Raw genomic sequence first — 13,154 nt, forward strand, 5'->3', positions numbered from 1 at the left:
AAGCTGCCCACCTCGGCGCGGGCACTTGAAGCTATTCCCAACTCAAACACGCACCCATTACCCTGTCAAGGTTGCAAAAGCTGCTCTAGCAAGACTAGCACTGCCCTTAGCAAGTGCTCCTTCTACGATTACGACATGCTAGATACCTTTACTATATAATTATTTAGCGCTACAGGCAACATATAGGGCCCTGAATTGCTTGGTTTATTCTCCATATTTGCTTCCACTTATCTAGGTCTGGCTTATAAATTATTATACATTACCACAATATGATATTATCCCTACTTGACTTGATTTGAATTGGCTATATCAATAAGCCAATCGATATTGTCGTCCGGCCACCAGGGATTCGGCATTAACATATCCGAATATTCTCCTCCATGCTCCCAATTTCGAGGTGGCCCATCTGTCACCGGGTGGAAATCTGATCTACGCCCAACGTCAGCCCTATCTTCAGCGCTAGACGCGTTAATTCCTTCGCCTGCGTCTGATACTGTTACATTGAGACCATCTACAAATTATAAGTTAGCATATGATGATGTGAATGGTACGTGAATAATAGTTAAAAATAGGCCAAGGAAATCAAAATCATACGGAGATTGTCGTGTTGATTCTCCGCCTGGTTACTGTTGTGCATTTTTTGCAAGTTCAAAAGACATTTTGAAGCGAACGGAATCCCAAGTCGTCGATACTGCTTCAAACATTCGATACATGTATTCCAAGACTTGTGAAGACGTTCTGTTTGTTCTGCCGTTAAGGGCGTCTGGAAAGCAGGAGTGAGAAAGGTAACAGCCAAAACTGTGCCAGCAGTGTATATTACTTCCCGCAAAAGGTTAGTAGAACATCTCAACTCTGGTGCCTGTATAGTAGGAGTGACTCACAGAATACAGTGAACCACGCTGGCGGAACAAACAACGTCCCTATATGAGGCTGGAGTGCATCAAGTAGCTCTTGGGCTGCCGAGGTGCATATTTCGACACAGCCCAAGGCCACTATTTGCTCTAAGGTTGCCACAGTTGTAACTGGGCCTTGCACGAAGCTCTTAGCAGCCAACTGGACGACCGCACGCCTAAAGAGTAATATCCTTGAATGTAAAAATCTGGTAGAGATAAAGTAAGCCCTTGTAATTTAAAATGTATAAAAGGAATTACCGATGATTTAAGAGATGAGCTTGACGCAGGAACAAATTATTAGGATCTATGGTTTCCTGCGCACAATCGTAGCGAAGAAATAGGGGTAGCTCATTTTGCCAGTTTACTAGCTCAGCGTCCACTCTGAGCAACGAATTATAGTCTTGCAGTGGCTGAGATTCTATTGATTTCTCAGAAGTGGTAGAGTAAAATAGTCTAATTTCCGGTAACGTAAGTCGTTAGCTATACTTTCAAAGAACCCAAATACACAAGGGAGAAAACAGGAACGGACCCTAAAATCTCCGCTGTGATGTTTGACAGTTGAAGGACGGACACCAAGTATGCGGACTTGGCAGGGATATCACGAGGTTGGCATCCGTGTGGAACTGCAGGATCAATGGCGAGGTATTCCTCATCGATCATTTGCGGAAGCGGCCCTAATGATGGATGTTCAAGCATCAATGGCCTACCAAAGGTCATACTTTGAACTCTGTGTAGGTCCAGGTCAGCGACTCTGTCAACCAAACTCTCTTCTGAGACTACCAAAATATTGTATTTCTGTTATCTGGCCGGGGGGAGCGGATTACCTGTCCAAAAGAACGCAAATATACCATGTCCTCCTTCTTTCTTCCCTTTGAGCCTGGCTTTCTTCTGACATATCTAGGTGTAGAGCCACACCATGGGCCACTCGGATGGCCATCCCAACCACCACCCAGCACCGGTTAGATAAATGCACATTTTGAAGATATTGTGCCATGAGGAGCAATACCTGAACCAGTTGAATAGACCCATGATCCATTAGATCTAAAGTCAATAGCTTCGTTGCTCGGTTGAAGAAGTCTCGCTGTGGTTTGTCAGATATTGGAGCGTGCGATTCACCAGAGATCGACATAAACCTGGCACCAAGAGCGAGCACTAGATTCAGCATACAATGGAATATATGTTCCGACCTTTGGCTCCTCTCATTTCCAAATGGCGACTCTTCGTCCGCACCTGTTGAAGGGTGGCTACTCCAGATATAATCATAGCTACACCAGGTTGAAGTCAGATACAAAGGAAATCATGGTAATGTATTGAATAGAGGCAGCTGATATATAATGGACGTACCGTCTCATAAAAGTACGCCGACTTATAAAAGGCTGTAACGGGTACGCTCCATCCCAATAGCTCTGCAGATACCTGTCGGCAATACGTTTTGGAGGAACCACAAAGTTAGGAGACGTCATTTCGTCGCCTTCATTTCCCGAATACCCAAGCCAAGGCGGTGGTGACGTGCAAGTCTCGTTCCTTGAAGTAAATGTTTGCGAATCGTCCTTGCTCGTGGATTTGTTTCTCCCGCGAAAGGTTTCGTAAACCTCCGCCATAAATCCTACAGCACTGGAGCTCCCTAAAAAAGCTGGACTGTCTTCGGATCCGGGGGTGGGACCAGTGTTCGAGCCAGCAATGGATCCGCCAGGCTTAGTCTGCGCGACGTTCTCGTGTTGTAGATCGCTATCTCTGGATGGCAATTCCGTAGACTGTCTGGCTACTGGTGGGACGTCTGGTAGATTTGACATATAATTTTCATACCCTACTGGCCATATCGATTGAGAGTTGCCGGGCGACACACTGTAAGGTAGATCTCGTGACGTGGGCGTCTGTAGTCCTAATGTGTTTGGAACGCGCTCATGGGTGTGAGAATGCGATTCGGGAGTAATGTCTCTCCCCCTGTGGCGAGGTGAAATATCATGGGTTTCGCGCGATTCAGGAGAAAATTGCACGACAGCGGGATGTAACAGTTCATTGCTTTCTTCCAAAGAGCGACCTGAATTTTGGATATTACTAGATTCGAGCTCTCGCACGCGGCTCTCGAGGGCTCTCACATAGCTTCCAAGGCAATCGTGTCGTTAGCTAGCGTACAGATATCTATATATGAACTGTCGTCTCGGGGGAATGATCACAGGCCCAGGAATGGGGTCCTGAATATGCAACTAACCTGTCATCAGAGCCAGTATCGGATGCAGAGTAAATGCAGCGGTCTGGCGTCAACTTTTTACGGGTGCATGAATTGCACATCGGCCGACCGCCATCGCAACGGATCTTCCGGTCGCGGCATTCCTGACAGGCCAATTTGATCTTTTGCCGCTTCGCATGCCTTTCGGGGCCGTCCGGGGGAGCATGATAGTTCGGGCGTCGGCCGTACTCAGTTTGAACCTCCATCGCTGAAGTCCATTCTAAGCTCGGGGAATGCGTACGGAGCGATGCCAATGTCGGGCACGAAGTCAGACTACGCGGGTATGATAGGCACGGGGGGATGAGCGCGCGGGGAGAAGTCTTTTGGAGGCTTCAAGGTCCGAGGCTTCGTAAACGCCCCACAAGCTACCCAACATTTTGCTAGCCGGTCTAAGGGATACACTAAGGACTAAGGGTCTGTTCGTTCACAAATGTGCTAGACACATTCCTAGAGTCACGATCTGTTATAGGCCCAAGAGACCCACACATTTGAAACAACTTTACGCACTTAAGGTTCCATATCCGAATTGTAGGATAATTATTTCTAGTACATGAAATCTACCAAGGTAGTTATTTAATATTGAGAATAAGAGAGCTCGAAATATAGCCACGACGACTACTTATAAGCCAGTGTTGTCAGGTAGTCCTACAGTGGACGCATCGACAACTGCCCCAGAGCGGATGAGCTTAGGGCCTAATTTAGAATAAGGCACATCTTGCACAGCAATGCCCATATCGAGTGCAACTGAAGAAGCAAATGCAGCCGCCTGGCCGACATTCATAAATGTATTCTCAATCCGAACAGCGCCATAGCCCAAGTGGGATACTGCCATGACCGTAGGGCTCATGAGATTGGTTGCCTCTTGACGCATTGGGGTAATGGCTTGGTAAGAGATTCCGAAAGGCTAACAGTAGATTATTAGCATTGTAATTAACCTCGAGACTTAGTGAACGTACCTGCCACGGGGGACCTTGCTTGAATATGGAACCTTCATCGTAGACGGACCCGTCTTTCACAATGCGACGAGCAATATGCACATCCTAATCAAGTCAGAGCTAACCTTCAAAAATTCTGCGGGAAACTTACCGTGGGCCAGAAAGCTACCGCAATTGGATCCTTTGCGGCAGGTTCAACTGGTGGGTGAGCAGCTGTCCTTGCACTAATAACGAAGTTGTTCTTCACCATCCTTCTCCCATCTCTGACGTAAAACTTTCTTGGGAAGTGGTCGTTGTCTATGAACTCATCTTTCGCGTATCCATACGTGCTCCACACCTCTCGAGTTTTGTTTGGCATTGAAGGGTCATTGGCAAAAAAGTATAGCTGGCCTTTCTGCCACTCTGCTAGTGAGTGTATTAGACTCTGTCGAGTGGCCCAGTTTCCCTCAGGATAAGCTATCTTGATTAGAATTATACCGAAATATGATGGGAGAACCCACCTAGTGTTCGCCCTGGTAGGTCAAAGCCTAGACCCAGAGTTGTGCTGCCGATTGTATCGGTCTTGGAATTCGGAACCACTAGTTCAGGAGTAAGAATTTCTCCCCCAGCAGCTACGTATCTTGACCAGAGGAGGTACTCGGTAGCATTATAGTTGGCCGGCTTAGTGAACGGGACAAGATTGGAGGTAACATTTGTGAGACACATTCTGAAGACATAGGCCGCCAAATTCTTGTCCCTAGAAAATTGTTAGAGAAGAATGGTAAAGGGTTTAGATTCTATGTGAATGAGAAACTTACCCGCTTCCCGGGGCTCCAAGTGGCTCATCCTGAACTGTAGGAATGAGACCGCTTGATGGATCACCTACGACCACATATGGGTCCACTGGGACCGTTAATTGTGAAAACGTCGTGTTCACACGTACTCCGCCATTGGTTTCATTGAAAGTCGCAGACGATTCCCTCCCAATCGTCGTTGACACGCCTGCAGCAGCAAGAAGATCGCCTTCATACGTCGCATCGATGAAAATTCTTCCTGAAAACACATCGCCCTGCTCAGTAAAAATGGACTTAATAGCCGCTTTCTATACAATCCGTCAGCTGAATCACAAATCGCTTTCATATCATTCCTACATTTTTTTTAACATTTGTTCCGGTCTGCTTGAGATATTGTCCTCGGAAAATATCGATCTTTTCTTCAGCAAGCCAGTCCTGAAGTACAGATTCCGCGACATGGCTCTCAAATCTCCATAAAAGCTTGTTCTTGGTATGAGTTGCCCACCCAGCATCAAAGGCCTCCACATTTCCGTATCGAATACTTATGCGGCGGTAAAATTCCAGAGCCAAAGAACCAACAGCACGAGAGTTTTGATATTCAGCCTGAATAAAATCAATCAGTGCTCAAACTTAAACAGCATGAAGCCTTGAAAAGGTGTTACCTGGGAATCAAGATCAGTGGCGCCGAAGCCGTCGACAGCAATGCCTCCAATATGATTGGAAGGCTCAACTAGTGCTACACTGCGATTTAGTCTGGAAAGTTGTATGGCTGCAGCAAAACCACCAGAAGTTCCTCCGTAAATAACAACATCGTGGTGATGCTGCCTTGGTCTGGATGTCAGACCGTTGCTGCTCGAGATAAAGACGGCCAGTATGGAGCAGGCCGTATAAAAATAGAACAACATATTGAGAAATAGGGAGATCACCTGATTCAAGCCGAGTGACTTGACACAACAACAAGGAAGTTTGGCTTTTTAATAGCGAAACAGAAGGACGATCTTGACCCTAATTTCCCGACAAGGTGTGATAACTCCATTCCCCGCATTTCCCCACCTTTGCTAAGTGTGTTTGATTATTTCCCCACCTTTGCTATGTCGCGTTAATTATTTACCCAACGACAAGTACTATTAAAATTACTGTGTGGGGAGAGTTCTCCATGCCGTTCACAGATCCAGAAGTGGTGCTCGTTTTCCACCTCGGGGAGTGATATAACGGGCGCTAAATGTTCCCCGAACCTTTCGCCAAGGAGCTTTTTCTCGACATACGAATAGTTTGATGCACAGCACTTCGAAATTGGAACTCCAAGAAAAAATAATTACCAACCTTCGAAATTTTCTCCGACACATAATCGTAGCCCCCAAAGACCTACAAAGGACCTCTTGTTTAGTAGGTGACGGTCATAGCGTTACACCAACCCATATCAATCAAGTGTTATATTTATTGTCACAGCATAAACAAACTTGAAAATAGTAGTTGTGAAAGTCCTTCCTAGGAAACAAATGAATTCTAAACAAATTTTCTTCTATAGATTTTTTCAAAAGTTACTTCGTAATGCTATAAGTTGGTGTAACTGTGTGACCTATTACACCGGAGTTGCTTAGCAGGTCTTTGGGGCTGCGATTATATGCGTTAGGGAATGGTTTTCCGTTTTGTTTCGGAAACAAAACATACTTCATTGTTGTACCCTCTTTTGAAGGGGTCCCGAGGTGATAGTAGACGACACGAATCAGAATGAGAACTGTTTTTGAATGCAGCTAAATTCGCCCATATCATTAACGGAAAGCATCCATCATTTGCAAAAAGGGTACACATTTTATTAAAATATCTACAAATAATCAACTATGTTCACAATCTAAGTTGACGAATCTGGAAATTCTGGTGCCCCGACTATAGTTGCATCAAGGATTGCTCCTTGCTCCAGCAATCGCGTTTTGAGTTCCGAGTAGGGTACGTTCTGGAGTGGAATCGCCATTTTTAATGCGATATCGCAAGCATTGGCACATGCCTGCCCGAGAGCGTAAAACTGGTGTTCGAGACGTACTGCTCCTATTCAGGCACTATTGTCAGCAAAAATGAAAATTCTTGTATGTGCTATGCAAAGACTTGGAATAAAGAGAGGAGCAAATCATACCGTAACCAACATGGGAAGACGATGGGCAAGTAGGTGTAATTACGTTCACCGCCTCTTGGATGTTAGGGACTAAAGCGCGATATGCAATTCCAAATGGTCGCCAGCGATGACCGTCTTTGAAGATAAACCCCTCATTATGGACTTTTCCATCGCGCAGAATTCTTCTGACGCAGTGTGTATCGGTCGGCCAGAATGCAACTGCCACCGGGTCATCTACAGGATTTTCACCATTGTCACGAGATGCAGTATGTTCAGTGATAACATAGTCCGATTTCATTCGACGTGCATCGCGAATGTAGAGCATGCGTGGGAAATGATTGTTGTCAGGGAATTCATCCAAGCAATAACCAAAACGGGACCACTCCTGCCGGAACTCAACCTGGGAGGAGGTGTGTCAGCCTTCCATCGCCACTACCATGATTGATTTCAAAGGTGAATAAAATCAAAGGATGACTTACAGGTAGACATTCGTCACTGGTGAAAAAGTAAAGAAGGCCTTTAGTAAAGAGCGCTGTCTCGTCGAGAATCTTTTGGCGTTCGGCTTGAGATCCTGTAGCCCAATTATCGTTCATACCAAGTAAATCTGTCGCTAGTGGGGCTTCAGAGCCTATTAAATCCGTCTTGCCATTAGGGATTCTTTTGGTAGGGGTATAGAACTTCCCCCCAGACTTGGCATAGCGTCGATGAAGTTCATAGTGGGCCGGGTCATACCCATCTGGCTTGTATATCGGAACTCGGTTGGCTGGCTCATCTGTCAAGGGGAGACGGTAGCTGAAAGCCGCAAGATGCTTATCCCCATCCCCAGGGTTCCCGAATGCTTCAGGAGAAATTCCATGAATCAGCCCACTGGAAGGGTCCCCATGGACCTTGTACGGGTCTATGGGGACTGTTAGTTGCGTGTATGGAGTGTTGTCTCTCACACCAGCAAGACTTTCGCCGTAGGTTGAGGATGACTCTCTACCGTGGACGGTAGTGATCCCGGCTGCTTCCAGCAAATCCCCCTCATACGATGCTTCAATAAATACCTGATTCATTAATTAATAAAATGATACAAGTTCTTGAATATTTTACTCACCTGACCAGATATGATTTGGCCATTGCCCAGTTTGATTCCACGCACCCTATTTCCGTCTCGGATAACTGATCCTGCAGGAGAAAGCATCTCCTAGCCAATATATTAGACCTTTCAGAATCAGTACGGGTGTTTACGTACAGTGATGATGGTAATGTTTGGGTACTCTGCAAGCCACTCTTTGATCACCTTCTCAGCAACTTTCGACTCAAACCGCCAAATATCTGGGTCTTTGATGCCCTCTTTGACAACATTCTCCAGACGCTCAGAACGGCCATAATGTAAACTTATACGGCGGTGGAATTCTAGGGCCACACCTCCGACCGTTTTACTGTTGAAAACCTCTTTTTGATTATCAATATCAGTTGCACCGAGGCCTTCAATCTGGATACCTCCTATGATTGAAGAAGGTAAATGTTAGCTAAGAACTCCTAAGATAATCACAAAGAATTCTTAGTCTACTTGCCAATGTGCTCGTGAGGCGAAATCAAGGCCACCGTGCGACCGAATCTTGCACTCTGAATAGCTGCGGCAACGGCAGCAGAGGTTGAGCCATAAACCACAACTTCCAAACTCGGTGAAAGCATATTGTGAGACTTTAGGAACCTCGATGAAATTGGTGGCGCTGAGGGAGTTGCCAACGAGGTAGGAGTAGGATATTTCCGCTGGTCTCTCTAAGATTCGCCTCTTGAATAATATTAACAATATCGACGTATTGCCCGCAAGAGAAACCTCTCAAGGGCAGATAGTTTACCCATCACTCACTCCCCGGGTTGAGCTTGAGCTTCTGCCACCCTAGTGTGTCTATACCGCGGTTGTGGGTCCGGTACGCAGTAACACCAATAGGGTCGATGACCGAGCATTGTTGCGAGCTAGTGGACACCTCCCCGAAGCTCGGGGAGGACGCTGCTAGCGCGTCCACCAGAAACTAATTCAATCAGCATCAAATTTTTGTCCTTTGCGTTGTCGGCTGAGTCTATCCCCGTTCTATGGAGATGGAGTACATCGATAGTGTTTGTTTCCTGGGGTGATAATCCGGGGCCCCTGTTCAAACCCCGCAACCGGTCCCGTGGAGGCGGGTTCCTGCAAAGATAAATGTCCTTCTGTAGTGTTTAAAGCGACTTAATCCCCCCAATAATTCTCCTCGCTCGTCTTTGCAAACATCCAATCGAGTAATTCGACAATGGCAGGGAAGGGTAATATCTTTGTGAGTCGCGGAGCATGGGCTTCTGCGACAAATCGTTTGCTCTATGCCTGTCTGGTGTACTCCATGGGCAGTATCTTCTTCGGTATGTCTTTATTATTGCCATCCTTTTATGAATATTTCTGACAGCTGTACAGGATAGTTAGTTACTTCGCTGTTATTTGGTTCGCGTTGGTGCTGATTTAATTTTACAGCGATGGCGCTTCTTTTGCAGGGGTACAGGCTTTCGCGCCCTTTGCCAAACAATTTGGATCATATAATGCGGCCAAAAAGACTTACGCTTTGTCACCAAGTCTTGCTTCGCTGATGAACAGGTAGATCTACCGTCGTGTATGTCGTCTCTGCAACCACTAATATTCTTCTAGTCTTGCGTTGATCGGAAAGTTTTTGGGAACAATATTAGTTGGCCCACTTACTGAAAGGCTGGGACACAAAAAAACTATGTTGGTTACATGCATAACTCAGCTTGTTGGTGTAGTTAGTAGGTATCAATTGGTCTGTCAGTCGACTCCCCTGATTAACATGACCCCCAGTCCAGACTACGAGCAGAGCCCCTGCGCAGTATACAGTGGGTCGCATCATAATATATACGGCGGTCGGCCTAGTTGAGAATGTAGGTCATTGGCTAGTTCTTCACTCCAACCCTTTATTGACAGAAGCAGGTTGTACCGACATATCAAACCGAGATATCTCCAGCACCTCTGAGAGGATTCTTCGTTGGGGCTCTTCAACTCTTCCTAACTTTTGGTTCCTTGTTAGCTGGGATTGTGAATAATTTCATGTCCAAAAGAACCGATGACTCGGGTTGGATTATCGCAACTGCACTGCAAGCGGCTCCGGCAGTTTTGATTTTAATAGGCCTACCATTTACTCCAGGTTAGTTCATGACTGTAATCGCCTGTCCACAAGCTAATTGGCGGCTCCTGAAGACTCTCCCCGCTGGCTTGTTGGCAAAGATCGCTCTGAGGATGCCCTTAAGGTTCTTTCGAATCTTCGCAGCAAGGAGGAAGTTGCCAATGGCTTGTGCGAGTTTGAAGTTCAAGCTCTCCGGGAAGATGGGCAAGTGAATATGAAAAAGGAACCGTGGATGGCTCTTTTCAACAAGCAGAACAGGAGACGCACATGGTAAGCTGAACAAAACTTGCCCCCCCCTTTCTTTTTAACATCCTGGCTAATGATAGTGGTGTAGTATTGCTTCTGTTATAATGGCTCTCCAACAATTAACAGGCGTCACTTTCAGCAGCTCCTACGGGCCTACCTTCTACAAGCAAGTTGGGCTAGGTTCCATGGCTTTTTCCTATGCAACAATTAACAACGCCGTGTCCATCGTGACAGCGATAATTGGGATGTTGGCCCTCGATGCATTTGGCCGCCGGGATGTGACATTTTGGGGAAATTGGATCCAGGCCTTATTCCTTTGCCTTATTGGTGGTCTTGGATCCAAAGCGAACCGAAGCCAATCTGATACCGATGGAATGGTGGCCTCCTTTATTCTCTACGCTGCTGCCCTACACGCGACTCTTGGCCCCGCTGCATATATTACCGCAGCCGAAGTCGGCACTGCTGCGTTGCGTGAAAAGACGATGGCGTTCGCCACAGCCATCAATGTTGTAGTTGGATTCGTCGTCGTCTTTACGACGCCATACTTATTGTCTGCACCTTATGCTAATCTTGGGCCCAAGCTTGGTTACATCTGGGGTGGCTGCGCTGCGGCGGGTGCTGTGTGGGTATGGTTTTGCATGCCCGAGCTCAAGGGGCGTAATCTTGAAGAGATCGACCAGCTCTTTGAAGCCAAAATTCCCGCAAGAAAGTTTAGCTCTTTCCAAACTACTGGCATGTCTCATGATTTAGCTCTGTTTGAACATAGCAACGCTAAGGCTGTTGCCGCTGGCCTTGGGGACTCTACACATCTCGAGAAGGCCGAGACACAGGGATCTAAGGGCGATGCAAAAGATGAAGTTTGAAGAAGGGCTCTGTTAACCATATAATTTACTATTAGTCTTGATATGGATATTAAACCTTACTAGTAATATCTGCGTTGAATGATCGTGCTCTTTAGCCAGTCCTGAAACCAGTTAAAGCAGTGGATCCGCATGGTAAGCGCACAATAGACTTGACTACGAAGCCAAATACTCTCTCCAAAGCCGTTGGGAGGGAGAAAGACTTTGCAAAACTAACTTTAATGAAATAACGTATCTCCGGCTTGGTTAACCCTCTTAGAATTAGATAGACTCCGGTCGTTGGAAAGGGGGCGTGGGGGGAGGGTGAGCGGAACATAATTCTTCCGCCCGATGTTACCCGAGGCGATTTCGACGCGTCGACGGCGATTCAACTTGTAGATTGAACAATCTACAGGCAGGAAAGAGATAGACTGTCTCAATTGCCAGAATGCCACCGGAAATCAGAGTAAGCGCGCTTGCAAACTTATTATTGCTGTCCGGCTTACTAGTTGGAGGGGCAACTTTATGTGATGTGTTACTTAATTGGTGGGGAATGTTAGGCAGCATTGCAGTACTCGAGTACAACGCCCGATTCCTAATAAGGCTGGAGTGAGGTACTGAGTATGGATTGCGCATAGCCTTCATGAGGCAAGCAGTCTTATTATTCGATAAGTACTTTTAGCCTGTTTTCGAGGGTCAATTAGCAATTCTTCAAACCCCTACATGTTACTGTGCCACAAGAACTGGGTCATCACGAGGAAGAAACCGGCCATCGCAATGGTGGGGTGACATGAAAGCTCCCGAAGACGACCGTCTTGATCCATCCATATCCTGCAAACCTATTGCTCCAGTAGTCATCATGGGAGACGCAACGGAGAGCAATTCAGCCCTCAGTGCGGCATCTCCAGTCAAGCCCAAAGGTCAGTGCGACACAAACAAATGGTACTATACTCGCTGACCACAAGCAAGAACAGTGTGGACAACCCTCCTCACAAACACCGACTACCTGCCGGGTCTTTTAGCTCTAGATTACTCTCTCAAGCGCTCCAAGTCCGCCTATCCGCTCGTCGTGCTCTATACAGATGGTCTTCCACCAGAAGGCCATGAGGCCCTCGACCGCCGTCAAATTGCCAAGCGCCATGTGCCATACTTGGTACCAACAGCAGAAAACGACTATAGCAACGATGTGCGCTTTTACGATTGCTGGACTAAGATGACACCCTATAGCTTAACTGAGTATGAAAGGGTAGTGCAGCTTGACAGCGACATGCTTGTCCTGAAAAACATGGATGAATTGATGGATCTGGAGCTAGATCCGCCAGAGCTGGAAGGAAAGGGAAACAGAGTTTATGCTGCATCTCATGCCTGTGTTTGTAATCCTTTGAAGCGCGCACATTATCCTCCGGATTGGTACGCCTCAATTTTCTCTTTGTCATAGCACTGCCCCGTGTGCTGATATCCCATCGCGTGCACGACCACTAAACTTCCAAAGGATACCCTCCAGTTGTGCTTTCACCTCTCAACACTCGACACCCGATGAGGCACAAATTACTGGAGCCCCTTGCACGACCGGTCTCCAGTATATGAATGGAGGGCTTCAGGTAATAAACCCCAGCATGGCCGTATACAACCTTATACTCTCAACCCTTCAAACTCCTACAACGGCCAGCTACGCATTCGCCGACCAATCTCTGCTATCTGACATCTTCCGCGGGCGATGGGTTGCGCTGCCATATATCTATAATGCCCTAAAGACGCTACGGTGGGAGGGTGTGCACTCGGATATCTGGCGAGACGAAAACGTCAAGAACGTGCATTATATCTTGACGCCTAAACCATGGAATACAAGAGACGCTAGAGATGAGGATGCCGTGACACATGGGTGGTTCTTCAAGTTGAATGATGAGAGACTTGAGAAGGAAAAGGAGGCCGGCATTGATGATGGTTTCTAGCGTCGTCGAACATCCCGTTAGACG

General features: G+C 46.8%; 5 protein-coding genes across 5 annotated transcripts; 2 read left to right on the top strand and 3 right to left on the bottom strand.

Moving 5' to 3' along the window:
- Positions 1 to 281: 281 nt before the first annotated feature.
- BP5553_06846 (uncharacterized protein) lies at positions 282 to 3,329 on the bottom strand (the record flags this gene model as incomplete). Its single annotated transcript, XM_032015469.1, has 9 exons — positions 282 to 511; positions 595 to 819; positions 882 to 1,099; positions 1,152 to 1,346; positions 1,423 to 1,669; positions 1,900 to 1,974; positions 2,061 to 2,158; positions 2,238 to 2,996; positions 3,106 to 3,329. 9 exons carry the CDS (start codon positions 3,327 to 3,329, stop codon positions 282 to 284), a joined length of 2,271 nt encoding a protein of 756 aa, XP_031868890.1.
- Positions 3,330 to 3,742: 413 nt separating this feature from the next.
- Positions 3,743 to 5,736, bottom strand: BP5553_06847 (uncharacterized protein; the record flags this gene model as incomplete). Its single annotated transcript, XM_032015470.1, has 7 exons — positions 3,743 to 4,027; positions 4,080 to 4,163; positions 4,210 to 4,514; positions 4,559 to 4,794; positions 4,856 to 5,139; positions 5,189 to 5,434; positions 5,494 to 5,736. The coding sequence occupies 7 exons, from the start codon at positions 5,734 to 5,736 to the stop codon at positions 3,743 to 3,745; spliced, it is 1,683 nt and encodes a 560-aa protein (XP_031868891.1).
- Positions 5,737 to 6,683: 947 nt separating this feature from the next.
- BP5553_06848 (Uncharacterized protein) lies at positions 6,684 to 8,621 on the bottom strand (the record flags this gene model as incomplete). Its single annotated transcript, XM_032015471.1, has 6 exons — positions 6,684 to 6,877; positions 6,963 to 7,341; positions 7,421 to 7,987; positions 8,038 to 8,127; positions 8,176 to 8,429; positions 8,552 to 8,621. The coding sequence occupies 6 exons, from the start codon at positions 8,619 to 8,621 to the stop codon at positions 6,684 to 6,686; spliced, it is 1,554 nt and encodes a 517-aa protein (XP_031868892.1).
- A 634-nt stretch (positions 8,622 to 9,255) lies between these two features.
- BP5553_06849 (Uncharacterized protein) lies at positions 9,256 to 11,202 on the top strand (the record flags this gene model as incomplete). Its single annotated transcript, XM_032015472.1, has 7 exons — positions 9,256 to 9,323; positions 9,433 to 9,552; positions 9,604 to 9,719; positions 9,772 to 9,851; positions 9,901 to 10,114; positions 10,168 to 10,363; positions 10,428 to 11,202. The coding sequence occupies 7 exons, from the start codon at positions 9,256 to 9,258 to the stop codon at positions 11,200 to 11,202; spliced, it is 1,569 nt and encodes a 522-aa protein (XP_031868893.1).
- Positions 11,203 to 11,968: 766 nt separating this feature from the next.
- On the top strand, positions 11,969 to 13,130 carry BP5553_06850 (Glycosyltransferase family 8 protein; the record flags this gene model as incomplete). Its single annotated transcript, XM_032015473.1, has 3 exons — positions 11,969 to 12,098; positions 12,153 to 12,588; positions 12,671 to 13,130. 3 exons carry the CDS (start codon positions 11,969 to 11,971, stop codon positions 13,128 to 13,130), a joined length of 1,026 nt encoding a protein of 341 aa, XP_031868894.1.
- Between the last annotated feature and the right edge of the window lie 24 nt (positions 13,131 to 13,154).

This window comes from Venustampulla echinocandica (genome assembly GCF_003357145.1).
Source record: "Venustampulla echinocandica strain BP 5553 chromosome Unknown scaffold_4, whole genome shotgun sequence".
NCBI lineage: Eukaryota > Fungi > Ascomycota > Leotiomycetes > Helotiales > Pleuroascaceae > Venustampulla > Venustampulla echinocandica.